At 52.0% G+C, this 16,753-nt stretch overlaps 1 protein-coding gene across 1 annotated transcript in view; it reads right to left on the reverse strand.

Moving 5' to 3' along the window:
• Nucleotides 1–16,481, reverse strand: part of lamb2 (laminin, beta 2 (laminin S)) — a gene marked incomplete at its 5' end in the record, with an annotated part of 243,025 nt that extends 226,544 nt beyond the window's left edge. The window contains 1 exon segment of the mRNA XM_073072944.1: nucleotides 16,348–16,481. Coding sequence (XP_072929045.1) covers nucleotides 16,348–16,481 — 134 coding nt within the window.
• Nucleotides 16,482–16,753: the final 272 nt, after the last annotated feature.

A 16,753-nucleotide genomic window follows, 5' to 3' on the forward strand; every position in this document is an offset into this window, starting at 1 on the left:
GACCCCTTCGCTCCTGTACCGGAACGCACCTGTACTAGTGCAGGCAGACCCCTTCCCTCCTGTACCGGAACGCATCTGTACTAGTGCAGGCAGACCCCTTCGCTCCTGTACCGGAACGCACCTTTACTAGTGCAGGCAGACCCCTCCGCTCCTGTACCGGAACGCACCTGTACTAGTGCAGGCAGACCCCTTCCCTCCTGTACTGGAACGCACCTGTACTAGTGCAGGCAGACCCCTTCCCTCCTGTACCGGAACGCACCTGTACTAGTGCAGGCAGACCCCTTCCCTCCTGTACTGGAACGCACCTGTACTAGTGCAGGCAGACCCCCTTCGCTCCTGTACCGGAACGCACCTGTACTAGTGCAGGTAGATCCCTCCGCTCCTGTACCGGAACGCACCTGTACTAGTGCAGGCAGACCCCTTCCCTCCTGTACTGGAACGCACCTGTACTAGTGCAGGCAGACCCCTTCGCTCCTGTACCGGAACGCACCTGTACTAGTGCAGGTAGACCCCTCCGCTCCTGTACCGGAACGCACCTGTACTAGTGCAGGCAGACCCCTTCGCTCCTGTACCGGAACGCACCTGTACTAGTGCAGGCAGACCCCTCCGCTCCTGTACCGGAACACACCCGTACTAGTGCAGGCAGACCCCTTCCCTCCTGTACCGGAACGCACCCGTACTAGTGCAGGCAGACCCCTTCGCTCCTGTACCGGAACGCACCTGTACTAGTGCAGGCAGACCCCTTCGCTCCTGTACCGGAACGCACCTGTACTAGTGCAGGCAGACCCCTTCGCTCCTGTACCGGAACGCACCTGTACTAGTGCAGGCAGACCCCTCCGCTCCTGTACTGGAACGCACCTGTACTAGTGCAGGCAGACCCCTTCCCTCCTGTACCGGAACGCACCTGTACTAGTGCAGGCAGACCCCTTCCCTCCTGTACCGGAACGCACCCGTACTAGTGCAGGCAGACCCCTTCCCTCCTGTACCGGAACGCACCCGTACTAGTGCAGGCAGACCCCTTCGCTCCTGTACTGGAACGCACCCGTACTAGTGCAGGCAGACCCCTCCGCTCCTGTACCGGAACGCACCTGTACTAGTGCCTCCCATACTTGCTGGTGTTCTTGTATATTTCACAGGAGACTTCTCGTGGCTGTGATGGACCACAAGTTACTCCAGTAGATGAATCCCGTCCCCTCTTATACAAAGGATATAACCATATAACCATATAACAATTACAGTACGGAAACAGCCATCTCGGCCCTTCTAGTCCGTGCTGTTACTCTTACCTAGTCCCTCCACCCTGCACGCAGCCCATAACCCTCCATTCCTTTCCTGTCCATATATCTATCCAATTTTACTTTAAATAAAATACCGAACCTGCCTCTACCACTTCTACTGGAAACTCATTCCACACAGCTACCACTCTCTAAGTAAAGAATTTCCCCCTCGTGTTACCCCTAAACTTTTGCCCCCTAACTCTCAACTCATGTCTTCTTCTTTGGAATCTTTAGAGAGGGTGCAGAGGAGATTCACCAGGATGCTGCCTGGTTTAGAGAGGGTGCAGAGGAGATTCACCGGGATGCTGCCTGGATTAGAGAGGGTGCAGAGGAGATTTACCAGGATGCTGCCTGGATTAGAGAGGGTGCAGAGGAGATTTACCAGGATGCTGCCTGGATTAGAGAGGGTGCAGAGGAGATTTACCAGGATGCTGTCTGGATTAGAGAGGGTGCAGAGGAGATTTACCAGGATGCTGCCTGGATTAGAGAGGGTGCAGAGGAGATATCACCAGGATGCTGTCTGGATTAGAGAGGGTGCAGAGGAGATTAGCCAGGATGCTGTCTGGATTAGAGAGGGTGCAGAGGAGATTCACCAGGATGCTGTCTGGATTAGAGAGGGTGCAGAGGAGATTCACAGGATGCTGTCTGGATTAGAGAGGGTGCAGAGGAGATTCACCAGGATGCTGTCTGGATTAGAGAGGGTGCAGAGGAGATTTACCAGGATGCTGTCTCGATTAGAGAGGGTACAGAGGAGATTTACCAGGATGCTGTCTGGATTAGAGAGGGTGCAGAGGAGATTCACCAGGATGCTGCCTGGATTAGAGAGGGTGCAGAGGAGATTTACCAGGATGCTGTCTGGATTAGAGAGGGTGCAGAGGAGATTCACCAGGATGCTGCCTGGATTAGAGAGGGTGCAGAGGAGATTTACCAGGATGCTGTCTGGAATAGAGAGGGTGCAGATGAGATTCACCAGGATGCTGCCTGGATTAGAGAGGGTGCAGAGGAGCTTTACCAGGTTGCTGCCCTGGATTAGAGAGGGTGCAGAGGGGATTTACCAGGATGCTGTCCGGATTAGAGAGGGTGCAGAGGAGATTTACCAGGTTGCTGCCTGGATTAGAGAGCCTGTCTTATGAGGAAAGGTTGAGCGATCTAGGACTTTTCTCTTTGGAGTGAAGGAGGATGAGAGGCGACTTGCTAGAGGTGTACAAGTGGTATTGATCGAGTGGAGAGCCAAGATTTTGCCCGAAGGGATCATTGCGTACTTGCTGTAGACTTCAGTGTTCTATGTTCACAGTCTGTCTGTACAGGAGCTGGAGCTCTCTCTCCCTGTCATCAGGAACACAAACAATTAAACATCTGCTGGCCCCTCACAAACACACTTTGATGTACAGGGGAAATCTTGGGGTGCAAGTCCACAGCTCCTGAAAATGGCTGCACACGTCAACAGGATGGGATGGAAGACATACAGCATTATTAGTCACATGCCAGTCAATACACTGAGCTCAGGAGTCAGGAGTAAATTCCACAGATTCACCACCTTCTGGCTAAAAATACTCCTCCTCGTCTCTGTTCTAAACGGATGTCCCTCTATTCTGAGGCTGTGCCCTCTGGTCCTAGACTTCCCCACTGTAGGAAAACCTCCTCTCCACATCCACTCTATCTTGGCCTTTCAAAATTCAATAGGTTTCACAGTTCAAAGTTGAAAGTAAACTTATTATCGAAGTACAAAGATGTCACCATATACAACCCTAAGTTTCAATTTCTTGTGGGCATTCACAGTAAATACAAGAAGCACAGCAGTATCAAAGACCACACAACAGGGACGGACAAACAACCAGAGAGCGAAAACAAAAAAATGATAATAACAAATAAATATCGAGAACGTAAGTTGAAGAGTCCTTGAAAGTGAGTCCATAGGATGTGGGAACATTTCAATGATGGGGCAAGTGAAGTTGAGTGAAGTTATCCACACTGGTTCAGGAGCCTGATGGTTGAGGGGTAATAACTGTTCCTGAACCTGGTGGTGTGAGTCCCGAGGCTCCTGTAGCTTCTCCCTGATGGCAGACAGCAGTGAGGAGAGAGCATGGCCTGGGGTGGTGGGGGTCTCTGATGGTGGACGCTGCTTTCCTGCAACAACGCTCCACGTAGATGTGCTCAATAGTCACCCGTGATACACTGGGCTACATCCACTACTTTCCTTTCAAGGGTGGTTGGTGTTTCCATACCAGGCTGTGATGCAACCAGTCAATACACCCTCCAACACACATCTCTCGGTTCGTCAAAGTTTCCGAACTCACCCTGAATCTTTGCAGATTCCTAAGGAAGTAGAGGCATGCTGTGCTTTTGTTGTTTCTTCATTTTGGTAATGCCAATGCCCACCCCACAAACAGAAAAACCTCCAAGTGGCAGACACAGCTCAGTCCATCACAGGCAAAGCCCTCCCCACCAGTGAGCACTTCCAGAAGACAGCAGTGTCCACCATTTTGATGTACATGTGGCAGGCAAGTGAAAAGACTGAAAGATTCTGAACTGGGAATGCTGGATTCGAACAGGACACATTCCTGATCTTCTGTTCAGCTGTACTTACGTATGAACCCAAGGGGTCAAAGACGTGTCTGTCGGGGTCACCTACTGACCAGACTCTGAGACGGAGGGGTCAGAGGCGTGTCTGTCAGGGTCACCTACTGACCAGACTCTGAGACGGAGGGGTCAGAGGCGTGTCTGTCAGGGTCACCTACTGACCAGACTCTGAGACGGAGGGATGAGAGGCGTGTCTGTCAGGGTCACCTACTGACCAGACTCTGAGACGGAGGGGTCAGAGGCGTGTCTGTCAGGGTCACCTACTGTCCAGACTCTGAGACGGAGGGATGAGAGGCGTGTCTGTCAGGGTCACCTACTGAGCAGACTCTGAGACGGAGGGATGAGAGGCGTGTCTGTCAGGGTCACCTACTGTCCAGACTCTGAGACGGAGGGGTCAGAAACGTGTCTGTCAGGGTCACCTACTGACCAGACTCTGAGACGGAGGGGTCAGAGACGTGTCTGTCAGGGTCACCTACTGACCAGACTCTGAGACGGAGGGGTCAGAGGCGTGTCTGTCAGGGTCACCTACTGTCCAGACTCTGAGACGGAGGGATGAGAGGCGTGTCTGTCAGGGTCACCTACTGAGCAGACTCTGAGACGGAGGGATGAGAGGCGTGTCTGTCAGGGTCACCTACTGTCCAGACTCTGAGACGGAGGGGTCAGAAACGTGTCTGTCAGGGTCACCTACTGACCAGACTCTGAGACGGAGGGGTCAGAGACGTGTCTGTCAGGGTCACCTACTGACCAGACTCTGAGACGGAGGGGTCAGAGACGTGTCTGTCAGGGTCACCTACTGACCAGACTCTGAGACGGAGGGGTCAGAGACGTGTCTGTCAGGGTCACCTACTGTCCAGACTCTGAGACGGAGGGATGAGAGGCGTGTCTGTCAGGGTCACCTACTGTCCAGACTCTGAGACGGAGGGGTCAGAGGCGTGTCTGTCAGGGTCACCTACTGTCCAGACTCTGAGACGGAGGGGTCAGAGGCGTGTCTGTCAGGGTCACCTACTGTCCAGACTCTGAGACGGAGGGATGAGAGGCGTGTCTGTCAGGGTCACCTACTGTCCAGACTCTGAGACGGAGGGGTCAGAGGCGTGTCTGTCAGGGTCACCTACTGACCAGACTGTGAGATGGAGGGGTCAGAGACGTGTCTGTCAGGGTCACCTACTGACCAGACTGTGAGATGGAGGGGTCAGAGACGTGTCTGTCAGGGTCACCTACTGACCAGACTGTGAGATGGAGGGATGAGAGGCCGGATGAACACAGGATCTATTTCTGGTCCACCCGAGACAGCTGGCTCAGGAATAGTGGAGATTTAGCACAGCACTGACAGCACCATGTGTCAGCAGCGCAGGGGGAGGGGAGAGAGGGGGGATTAAGACAAGACATCCTATGACTGGTGCCAAAATCGATGAGGGGGAAATGAAACCTCTGTCTGCTGTCATTCTCAATCTTTGTACAACGGCCAAACTTCTTTACGTCCCGGAGACTCTTTGGAACGTGCTCCTTAGGGTGGTAGCAGTAGATCCACAGGGCACTTTATCGATGTACAGTCAATCTATGTATATGAACTACCTTACACATTTATACTTATTTTGTTTTTTGTGCCGCATCAGATCCGGAGTGACAATTATTTTGCTCACCCTTACACTGAAATGACACTGAACAATCTTGAACCTCAGACAGCTGGATGAAAGAAAGCTGGCAGTCTGTGTCAGTGGGAAGGGCCAGACTGATCTCAGCCTATGTTAAAGGGTTAGTACAACATTGTGGGCCAAAGGGCCTGCTCTGTGCTCTCCTGTTGCATCATGGTGTGGTTTGGAAATGCCCACCCCACGAACAGAAACGCCTCCAAGTGGCAGACACAACTCACCCCCCCCCCCCCCCCCACCAGTGAGCACATCTACAGGACCTGCTCCCAGAACAAAGCAGTGTCCAGCATCAAGGACCCCCAGCACAAAGGCCTTGCTCTCTTTTCACCAGGAGGTACCAAGGGGTCCAAGGACCGCTTGGTTAATGGTGGAGGTCCAGGGCATGAAAAAGGTTGGGAACTCCCCTGGTTGCAGAATCCTTAGATCCCACACAATCAAGTTCAGGAACAATTATTATCTTACAGCCATCAGGCTCCCGAACCGGCAAGGATAACTTCACTCACCCCGACAATGAACTGATTCCACAATCTACAGTCTCACTTTCAAGAACTCTACAACTCATGTTCTCAGTATCAGTTTTTATTTGCACAGTTTGTCTTCTTTTGCATATCGGTAGTTTATGTATAGATTTTCATAAATTCTATTGTATTTCTTTATTTTCCTGTGACTGCCTGCAAGACAGTGAATCTGGGGACAGTATACGAGGACAGATACGTACTTCGATGATGAATTTGCGGAGCCAGGACTGACAAGAGCAGGGCACCACAGCAACCCCAGGGTGAGGCTGCTGGGAGAAGGGACAGTGGCTGGGGAAGCTTTCCAGTGGGTGACTGCCTCTGGTTTTCTCAGTCACGGCAGAGATCAGCTACCAGGGCCGGATTGTGCGAGGCCTATCCTTGTAGCAGTGGTTACAATTCCGAGAGGCGTAGATAAGGTGGAGTCCAATACCGAGGGGGCATTTATTCAGAGAGAAAGGAGAGATTTAACAGGGACCTGAGGGGCAACTTTTCTCACACAGAGGAGGGGAGTATATGGGACAAGCTGCCTAGGGAAGTGGTTGAGGCAGGCACAATGGTATCATTAAGCAACATTTGAATAGGTTCATGGAGGCAGGGGGTTGCAGAGATATGGGCTGAACATCAGACTGGGCATTGTGTCCAGCATGATCAAATGGGCCAAATGGCCTGAATCTGTGCTGTATTTCTCTATGGCCCTATCATTCTCTGACTCAGCCCACCCCACTCCCCCATCTTGTTTGGACACAATCCCGCTGCCCCTCTTTTACAGTTTACATGTTTAATTTTTACAACTTGCTATGCATTGCACTGTTCTGTTGCCACAGAACAACACACTGAACAACATAATTCTGATTCGGAGCTCCTTCCCCTGGGTCCCAGAGCCACCCCAGGAGGGGCTTTCCCCTGAATTTATTAGCAACTACGTTAGATTGAACTCCTTCTCTGGATGGAAATTATGATCCGTGATTGTCCCACCCCCGTCAGGGAGGGGGCTACGTAGCATCCACGCCAGGACCACCAGACTCAAAAACAGTTCCTTTCCCCAAGCAGTGAGGCTGATCAACACCCCCACCCCTCACATCCCCCTCCACTACTACATTTTCACTTCCTGTCAGAGTCACCTTATGTACAGACACTCCTGTGCCGAGCGTCACTTTATGGACGTACAATCAATCTATGTATATAAGCTATCCGATATATTTATATTGTTTTTATTATTGCGTTCTTAACTTTTGTGGTGTTTTGTGCTGCATCTGATTGAGAGTAACAATTATTTTATTGTGTACTGGAAATGACATTAAACAGTCTTGAACCCATCTCTCGCAGATCTTTCCGGATTCTAATATCCTCTCACCCTCTGTCCTGTTCAGTCCCAGCTGGAATCTCGGAACTATCTCTGGCTGACGCACTCTCTGCCTCTCTGCAAAACAGATTGTTGTTTGAAGAGTTCGTGGGCTGTTACGCAGACTCGAGTGAACAGAGAATCGAGGGTAGAACTCCTCTGTGTTCTAACCCCAGAGCTGGTTTGCACTGATACTTTTAGAAGGCTTCTCTCTCCTACCTTATTTAGACTGCTGTCTCGCCTAATAATAACACATTCCTGCCTGTAATGTAATGGTTCAGTTTTGGTTGATACATTAAACTGATGTTTCCAACTTTAAAAACACAGATTTGCAACTGCAGCTTCCAAGTTCCCACACCCTGGAGACGATAAGACAGAGGAGCAGAACGGCCGCCATCACGTCTGCTCCACCATCTGATCACGGCTGACTTATTATTCCTCTCAACCCCATTCTCCTGCCTTCTCCCCATAACCTTTGACACTCCTACTAATCAAAAACCTATTACCTTCCACATTAAATATACCCAATGATTTGGCCCCCAGAGTCATCTGTGGCAATGATTTCCACAGATACATCACCTGCCTCATCTCTGTTCTAAAGGGGCATCTTCTATCCTGGGGCTCTGTTCATTGGTCCTTAACTCCCCCACTAATGGAAAATTCCTCTCCAATGAGATCCTTCCTCATCCTTCTAAACTCCAGTGAGTACAGACCCACAGCCATCAAACACTTCTCATACATTAACCCTTTCATTCCAGCGAACGTCCTCTGGACCATCTCCAATGCCAGCACGTCTTTCTTAGAACCGAAAACTGCTCACAACACTTCGAATGCAGTCTGACCAATGCCTTACAAAGCCTCATTTTTAGGATACCCTTCCTGAGGTGCAGTGGGGTAATTACCCCTGATCACAGAAGCTGGCTGCTTGCTGCTGCCCCGGTACCGGCTCAAACCCTGAGCTACACACAACCAGGTGAGGGACGAGTCTGTCTCGAGTTACCACCAGCACCAGCCCAAAGAATGCCTCTCCCTCTGTTGCCACCCCAACTGGAGTCAACCCAGAGATTCCACAGCCGTCGTGTAACACATCGATCAGAATGTGTTTATTATCACTGACACATATCCCGAGTTTGTTGTTTTTGCAGTGCCAGACATAAAAATCACCCAGTTACAACAAGGAATACAAAAATAAATAATCAGAGCAAGCAAGAGAGTAAAATAGTGAGGGAGTGTTCAGTTACTTACAGAAAGCAGCGAATACTTGACTCACAAAAGGCTTCGACGACCTGACCCCCCCCCCCCCAGGATTCTCAGTACATCGGCTCCCCCCTCTGGGGTTCTCACCGGCTTTCCCCCCCCCCCCGGGATTCTCAGTACACCGGCCCCCCCCCCACTCCACCCTGGGGTTCTCACCGCCCCCCCTGGGATTCTCAGTACACCGGCTCCCTCCCCCCCCCGGGATTCTCAGTACACCGGCCCCCCCCTCCACCCTGGGGTTCTCACCGCCCCCCCCTGGGATTCTCAGTACACCGGCTCCCTCCCCCCCCGGGATTCTCAGTACACCAGCTCCCCCCCAGGATTCATACTGGCCCTCTCACCCCGCCCAGTCGCCATTCCCTTCCACCTCATCTGAACTGTCTCCCGACAAGAGTCTACGGATGGGACCAAACTTTCCCTGAGATTGTCATCACTTCCACGCATTCCCACAAGTCCAGTTTGTTTTGCTTTCCATCGGAAAAAGAAAGGAATTTGCAAATAAAAATAATCTTTCATTTGAACATAGCCCTAAATCCCAGAGAGGACAATATAACCAGAGATTCCATCACCAACACACAACATCTGCTTCTCCACAATGGCCTGTTTCTCTCCTCATGTCCACTGCAGGTTCCAGACCTCCAGACCCCTCCTCGACACCCCCCACTCACAGGAACGGGCTTGGCATCGCTTTCAGCCTTTGGATAGTGAACACTATCAACTTCATTGTCATCTGACTGGACACGTATACAACCAAATGAAACCATGTTTCTCCAGACCATGGAGCAGCCACAGAACACGTCACACACAGCACAAAAACCAAAATTGTACCATAACCATCATTCAAAAATGTGTATTGTGCACAGCACAGGTAAAGGGCAAATACGCAAAAGTACAGCACAGTATCATCAACGATCCCCACCATCTGGCTGTACTCTCGTCTCATTGCTACCATTCAGCAGGAGGCACGGGAGCCATAGGTCCCACGCCTCCAGGTTCAGGAACAGTTATTACCCGACATCCACCAGGCTCCTGAACCAGTGTGGATAACTTCACTCACCACAATGAGCCTTAGGTCCCACACCACCAGGTTCAGGAACAGTTATTACCCCTCAATCCTCAGGTCCCACAACACCAGGTTCAGGAACAGTTATTACCCCTCAACCATCAGGTCCCACAACACCAGGTTCAGGAACAGTTATTACCCCTCAACCATCAGGTCCCACAACACCAGGTTCAGGAACAGTTATTACCCCCTCAACCATCAGGTCCCACAACACCAGGTTCAGGAACAGTTATTACCCCTCAACCATCAGGTCCCACAACACCAGGTTCAGGAACAGTTATTACCCCTCAACCATCAGGTCCCACAACACCAGGTTCAGGAACAGTTATTACCCCTCACTCCTCAGGTCCCACACCACCAGGTTCAGGAACAGTTACTACCCCTCAACCATCAGGCTCCTGAACCAGTGTGGATAACTTCACTCACCACAACTCTGAACTGATTCCACAAGCTACAGACTCACTTTCAAGGACTCATGTTCTCAATATTGTTTATTTATTTAATTTGTGCAATTTGTCTTCTTCAGCACATTTAGGAGGTTGTTTAGGAGGAGCAACACCTCATATACCGTCTGGGTAGTCTCCAGCCCCTTGGAATGAACATCGAATTCTCCAACTTCCAGTAATTCCCTCCCTCTCCCTTCCCTCATCACACTTTCACTCTGCCTCCTCTTCTGGCTGCCTATCACCTCTCTCATGATTCTGCCTTCTTCTGCTACCCATAGTGCTTTTCCCTTACATTCCTTCTTCACCTCTTCGGCCTATCCCTTCCCAGCTTCCCCTCCCCCACCCCTTGATCTTTCCTCTGATTGGTTTTTCACCTGGCACCTTCCCCCTTCCCCCACCTTCTTTATGGGGCCCCTGCCCCCTCCCTCTTCAGTCCTGATGAAGGGTCTCGGCCCGAAACGTTGACTGCTCGTTTCCACGGATGCTGCCCGACCTACTGAGTTCCTCCAGCATGTTTGTATGTGTTGATTTGACCCCAGCATCTGCAGTGTACTTTGTGTTTAGATTACATAGACTTTTTCCTAAATTCTATTGTATTTCTTGATTTTTCCTGTGAATGCCTGAAAGATAAAGAATCTCAGGGTTGTACGTGATGAAATATAGGAAGGTAATTAGATAATAGATTACCTTTGACTTTGAGTAGTGCCTATGATGGGAAAGAAACTGTCTCCTCCACTTGTCTCTGTCCAATTCCACGGATCTATCACCCTCCCAGGAGAGAATTCCAAAGGCCAACCTCCTCCTCATCTCAGTCCTGAAAGGCTGACCCCTTTCTCAGACTCTAACCCATGGTTGTAGACACCCCAGTGAGGGCAAGCCCGGTCTTACATCAGTCACATGAGAATGTTATGTACTCCCACGTGAACACAGATTTTTGTCACCTTCACCTCTCCATTAAAAACCACCTTCACTACACTCCCTCTGTCACAACTCTACCCTTCCTGGGGTACAGAACAAAGAACATTACAGCTCTCTACAGGCCCTTCGGCCCACAGTATTGTGCCAACCATTTAACCTACTCCAAGATCAATCTAATACCTCCCTCCATTGTTCTTTCATCCACATGCCTAAGAATCTCTTAAATGTCCCCAATCTATCTGCCTCTACCACCATCCTGACAGTGTGGTCCACACTGTGTAAAAAACCTACTTTCCTCCAATCACCTTAGAATGATCCCCCTCAGAATAGCCATTTCCACCCTGGGAAAAAGTCTCTGTCTGTCCAACTCGATCAGTGCTCTTATACACCTGTATCAAGCCATCTCTCATCCTCCTTCGCTCCACAGACAAAAGTTCTAGCTTGTATGTGGAACGAGCTGCCAGAGGACATGGTAGAAGCAAGTACAGTTCTGACACGTATAAGACTGTTGGACAGTTCTGTGGACTGAAAAGATTTAAGCTTTAGAGAGAAATAAACCAAGCACAGGGAAATGGAACTGGCTCAGGTAGACACTTTGATTGGCACGGTTCCAGCTGGAGTCTCACCATGTCTGGACATAACTGCAACAAGCTATCTCCACCCTCATAGTGATACCCTCCGCAAGTGAAGGCCAGAGGCAGTCGATGTGCCTAATTGCAACAACACACTAACATTCAGCAATCTGTGTACAAGGTCCTGAACACCAATGTATTGCAGTCTCTCATCACCAATATCCACCTTCCGAATCAGAACCAAACTTATTGAAACTACATTCACTGGTTTAGCTTAATCTGCTTTGCAATTACTAGACACTAGACACTACAGCACAGTACAGGCCCTTCAGCCCTCGATGTGCCGACCCATATATTCCTTAAAAAAAGTACTAAACCCTGTAACTGTCTATTTTTCTTTCATCCATGTGCCTGTCCAAGAGGCTCTTAAATACCCCTAATGTTTTAGCTTCCACCACCATCCTTGGCAAGTCATTCCAGGCACCCACAACCCCCTGTGTAAAAAACTTACCCCTGATGTTTCCCCTAAACTTCCCTCCCTTAACTTTGTACATATGCCCTCTGGTGAGGCAGCAACTGCCGATGTTTTGGTTCGAGAGTTTGGGGGTGGGAGGAGGTAAAGGTGTTTAGTGTACCAGGTAGTGGGTAGTGCTTGAACCAGTCACTGGATCCACCTACTGACACCCCACCCTCATAACCTGCTGTGGTCCACAGATACAACCATTGTCTGCTAAAACCAACCATCGCAATGGGCCTGACCTTTCAATCTCCACGGCAACTGTTCACTGCCATTTGGAGTCATTAAACTCCTTTTTGGGGCAGACAGTGTTTACAGTGGATGATTGGAGAGATAATGTGTTCACTATCCAACACTTAATCTTTAATCTGTCCCGGCTGTGATAAAAGGCTGGCTTTCATTGACAGCAAGTTATACCTGGTCCAGTGGAATAGATGTTCATACCCAGCACAGAAACAGACCCTTCTTCCCAACTGGCCCATGCTATATTTAAACCCAAAGCTCTTTCGGAAGTCAGGAAAGAGGCACAAAGCGTGTTACTTCACATTGAGCACGAACAGAACAAAGAAAAGGGGAAAACAAGACGGGAAGAGGAGCAGGAGGAGGAGAAGAAGCAGAAGATGGTGCTGCAATGTGCTCAGCTCAATGTGCTCAGCTCATAGATAAGACATTCCATTCACATTTGTAGATGGAGTTAACCAATCAGAGAATCCAAATAATGCAGCACCAGAGAAGCTTCTAGAGCTTTCCAGAATGATACCAAGAACTGTATCGTTCTTCACGCGAGGAGACCCATTAAGCAAATGCTCATGCACACTGTGGCTACTAGGAAGCATACTGAACAGTTACATGTAGTTACCGGCAGGCACAGATCGTTACTCTGCAAAGATAATGATAATTAAACAGTCAAATCTAACAACTTGGTTGGCAGGATAGAGATGTCTCTCTACCAAAGGAGGTGTGAGGTGCTCCTTCCCTCTGCCACCCTGCAGGTCCCCCTTGGGCAGGGTGTAGCCCCTGCTTAGCCCCCGATCAGGGTCATGTGAAGCCATGGAGCAGGTGGTGGATGGTTGTATGAGCAGCCGGTGCAGGTCACAAGTCCTGGTTTTGCGACCAGTGACGCCAGGTAGACGATCTCTGAAGAGTATTGATAATGGCTGGGGTCACCCGTCCTGTGACCGTGCGGGTTTCCTCCAACATCCCACAGACGGACAGGTCAGGGTGAGTGAGTTGTGGAGGAAGCTTGTCGACAGCCTCAGCACATCGTCAGACTGTGATGCCAACAACCCGCTTCACTGTGTGTCGACATTTTTATGTACATGTGACAAATAAAGCTAATCTTTTCACTTTTTCTAGAGATCGGCCCTTCAAGCTGTGTCACCGAGCAACCATAGCCTAATCACGGGACAATTTACAATGACCGACTAACTGGTAAGTCTTTGGACTGTGGAGGAAAGCAGACACATACAGAAAACCCACGAGCACATAGAGAGGAACATACAAATCTGCCTACAGAGAGACTGGAATTGAACTCCATCACAGAAACCGCTACATACGTGGCCCCTGATTAACTTTAACCTGCCTCCACAGACAGGGTGGGAGGCAGTTATACAGTGACAGACCCGTCCCCACCGATAACGTACCCCGGGGTCACACAGTGACAGACCCGTCCCCACCAGTACCAGTACCCCGGTGTTATACAGAGACAGATCCGTCCCCACCGGTACCGTACCCCGGTGTTACACAGTGACAGACCCGACCCCACCGGTACCGTACCCCGGTGTTATACAGTGACAGACCCGTCCCCACCGGTACCGTACCCCGGTGTTATACAGTGACAGACCCGTCCCCACCGGTACCGTACCCCGGTGTCACACAGTGACAGACCCGTACCCCAATGTTACAACAGTGACAGACCCATCCCCACCGGTACCGTACCCCGGTGTTGTACAGTGACGGACCCATCCCCACCAGTACCGTACCCCGGTGTTATACAGTGACAGACCCGTCCCCACCGGTACCGTACCCCGGTGTCACAGTGACAGACCCGTCCCCACCGGTACCGTACCCCGGTGTCACACAGTGACAGACCAGTCCCCACCGGTACCCGTACCCCGGTGTCACACAGTGACAGACCCGTCCCCACCGGTACCGTACCCCGGTGTTACACAGTGACAGACCCGTCCCCACCGGTACCAGTACCCCAGTGTTGTACAGTGACAGACCCGTCCCCACCGGTACCGTACCCCGGTGTTACACAGTGACAGACCCGTCCCCACCGGTACCGTACCCGGTGTCACACAGTGACAGACCCGTCCCCACCCTTACCGTACCCCGAGGTCACACAGTGACAGACCCGTCCCCACCGGTACCGTACCCCGAGGTCACACAGTGACAGACCCGTCCCCACCAGTACCGTACCCCGGTGTTACACAGTGGACAGACCCGTCCCCACCGGTACCGTACCCCGGTGTCACACAGTGACAGACCCGTCCCCACTGGTACCCGTACCCCGAGGTCACACAGTGACAGACCCGTCCCCAACCCTTACCGTACCCCGGGGTCACACAGTGACAGACCCGTCCCCACTGGTACCGTACCCCGAGGTCACACAGTGACAGACCCGTCCCCACCAGTACCGTACCCGGTGTCACACAGTGACAGACCCGTCCCCACCCTTACCGTACCCCGTGGTCACACAGTGACAGACCCGTCCCCACCGGTACCGTACCCCGGTGTCACACAGTGACAGACCCATACCCCGGTGTCACACAGTGACAGACCCGTCCCCCACCGGTACCGTACCCGGTGTTGTACAGTGACAGACCTGTCCCCACCGGTACCGTACCCCGGTGTCACACAGTGACAGACCCGTCCCCACCGGTTCCGTACCCCGGTGTCACACAGTGACAGACCCATCCCCACCGGTACCGTACCCCGGTGTCCTCACAGTGACAGACCCGTACCCCGGGGTCACACAGTGTTGAGCAGTGACCACACTGCGACGGTCACCCACTATAGAGACAATCCTGGCCATTCGGCTGTGACCTCGTTTGAGTAACGGGGCCACATCAATTCAGCCAGACCAGGGTGGAGGGTGTGTGACTGAGTGGGGGGTTGGAGCTGCAGTCAGCCAGGGACGAGGCAGGAATTCTCCTACCGCAGGAACCTGCCTCAGCAGCAGAGGTTACATGGGAAATCCGGGGGGAAGTGTCAGCGGGAGGGATCGCCAACGCAGGAATTCCAGGACTTCGTTCAATAGAAGGCCGGCAGCCAAGAATGTTCAGGAAACAGGACACAGCCCGGCAAACCTACAACTCGATAACTCTGTCCCAACAATTCCAGATCCTAACTCTCGGTCATCGACAGTGAGAGTGAGTGAGAGAGAGAGAGAGGGAGGGAGGGGGGAGAGAGAGAGAGAGAGAGAGAGTGGGAGGGGGAGGGAGAGAGAGAGAGGGAGACAGAGAGAGAGAGAGAGAGAGAGAGAGAGAGAGAGAGAGAGAGAGAGAGAGAGAGAGGAGAGAGAGAGAGAGAGAGGGGAGACAGAGACAGAGAGAGAGAGAGGGAGGGAGGGGGAGACAGAGAGAGAGAGAGAGGGGAGGGAGGGGGAGACAGAGAGAGAGAGAGAGAGAGAGAGAAGAGAGAGAGAGGAGAGAGAGAGAGAGAGAGAGAGGGGGAGGGGAGAGAGGGAGGGAGGGGGAGACAGAGAGAGAGAGGGGAGAGGGAGACAGAGACAGAGAGAGAGAGAGGGAGGGAGGGGGAGACAGAGAGAGAGAGAGAGAGAGGGAGGGAGGGGGGAGACAGAGAGAGAGAGAGAGAGAGAGAGAGGAGGGGAGAGAGAGAGAGGGAGGGAGGGGGAGACAGAGAGAGAAGGGAGAGGGAGGGGGGATGTGTGTGTGTGTGTATGTGTTTGCTTGTTTTCTGCTCGACTTTGGAAAGTATTTAACTGTTTGTCAGACCCAGCGCCCAGACAGGTGTGGGGAGAGAGGGGGGTGCAGGAACTGATGCCGTTTGGGGTGGGGGTGCGGTGTGGGAGAGAGTTGGGGTGTTAAGGGGCAGGGGCGGGTTGTTTATGGGTGTGGTGGAGAAGAATGGGGTGGGGTAGAGTGTGGGTGATGTTGTCCGGAGCGCCGTGCCCCTCCCCAGGACCCCGCTGTGACTCCGCGCTGCGTTAGGACTACAGCTGGAAAGTTTGCGCACTCACTCACCGCAGACCAACAGGAACAGGAGGCTCATGGTGCAGTACCCGCTCCGGTATCAAACTTTCCACCGGCTTAGGCTGAGGCACAGGCGCTCCCTCGGGCGGGCGGAGATCCCTCACGGTGCACCTGTCAGCTGGGATCGGTCAGTGCACGGTCTCTCTCGCCAGGCATCAAGTGACAACGCAGGATTGCGAGAGGAGAGCGAATCTCGCAAACAGCCCCCGGCCCGTCCCACCACAGACACACGCAAACACCGCCCTGGATCACATTCGCCAGGGATCGGAGCGGCCCGGGGAGTGGAGCCAGCATCGGCATCGGGAGTCACTCTGCCAATGGATCCGGGGTGAATCTGCATTCAGCTGATCCACAGTAAATCCAGATTCAGAGCCATTCTCGGAGTGGATCCGGCTCT

The sequence above is a fragment of the Hemitrygon akajei genome, chromosome 19 (assembly GCF_048418815.1).
Source record: "Hemitrygon akajei chromosome 19, sHemAka1.3, whole genome shotgun sequence".
NCBI lineage: Eukaryota > Metazoa > Chordata > Chondrichthyes > Myliobatiformes > Dasyatidae > Hemitrygon > Hemitrygon akajei.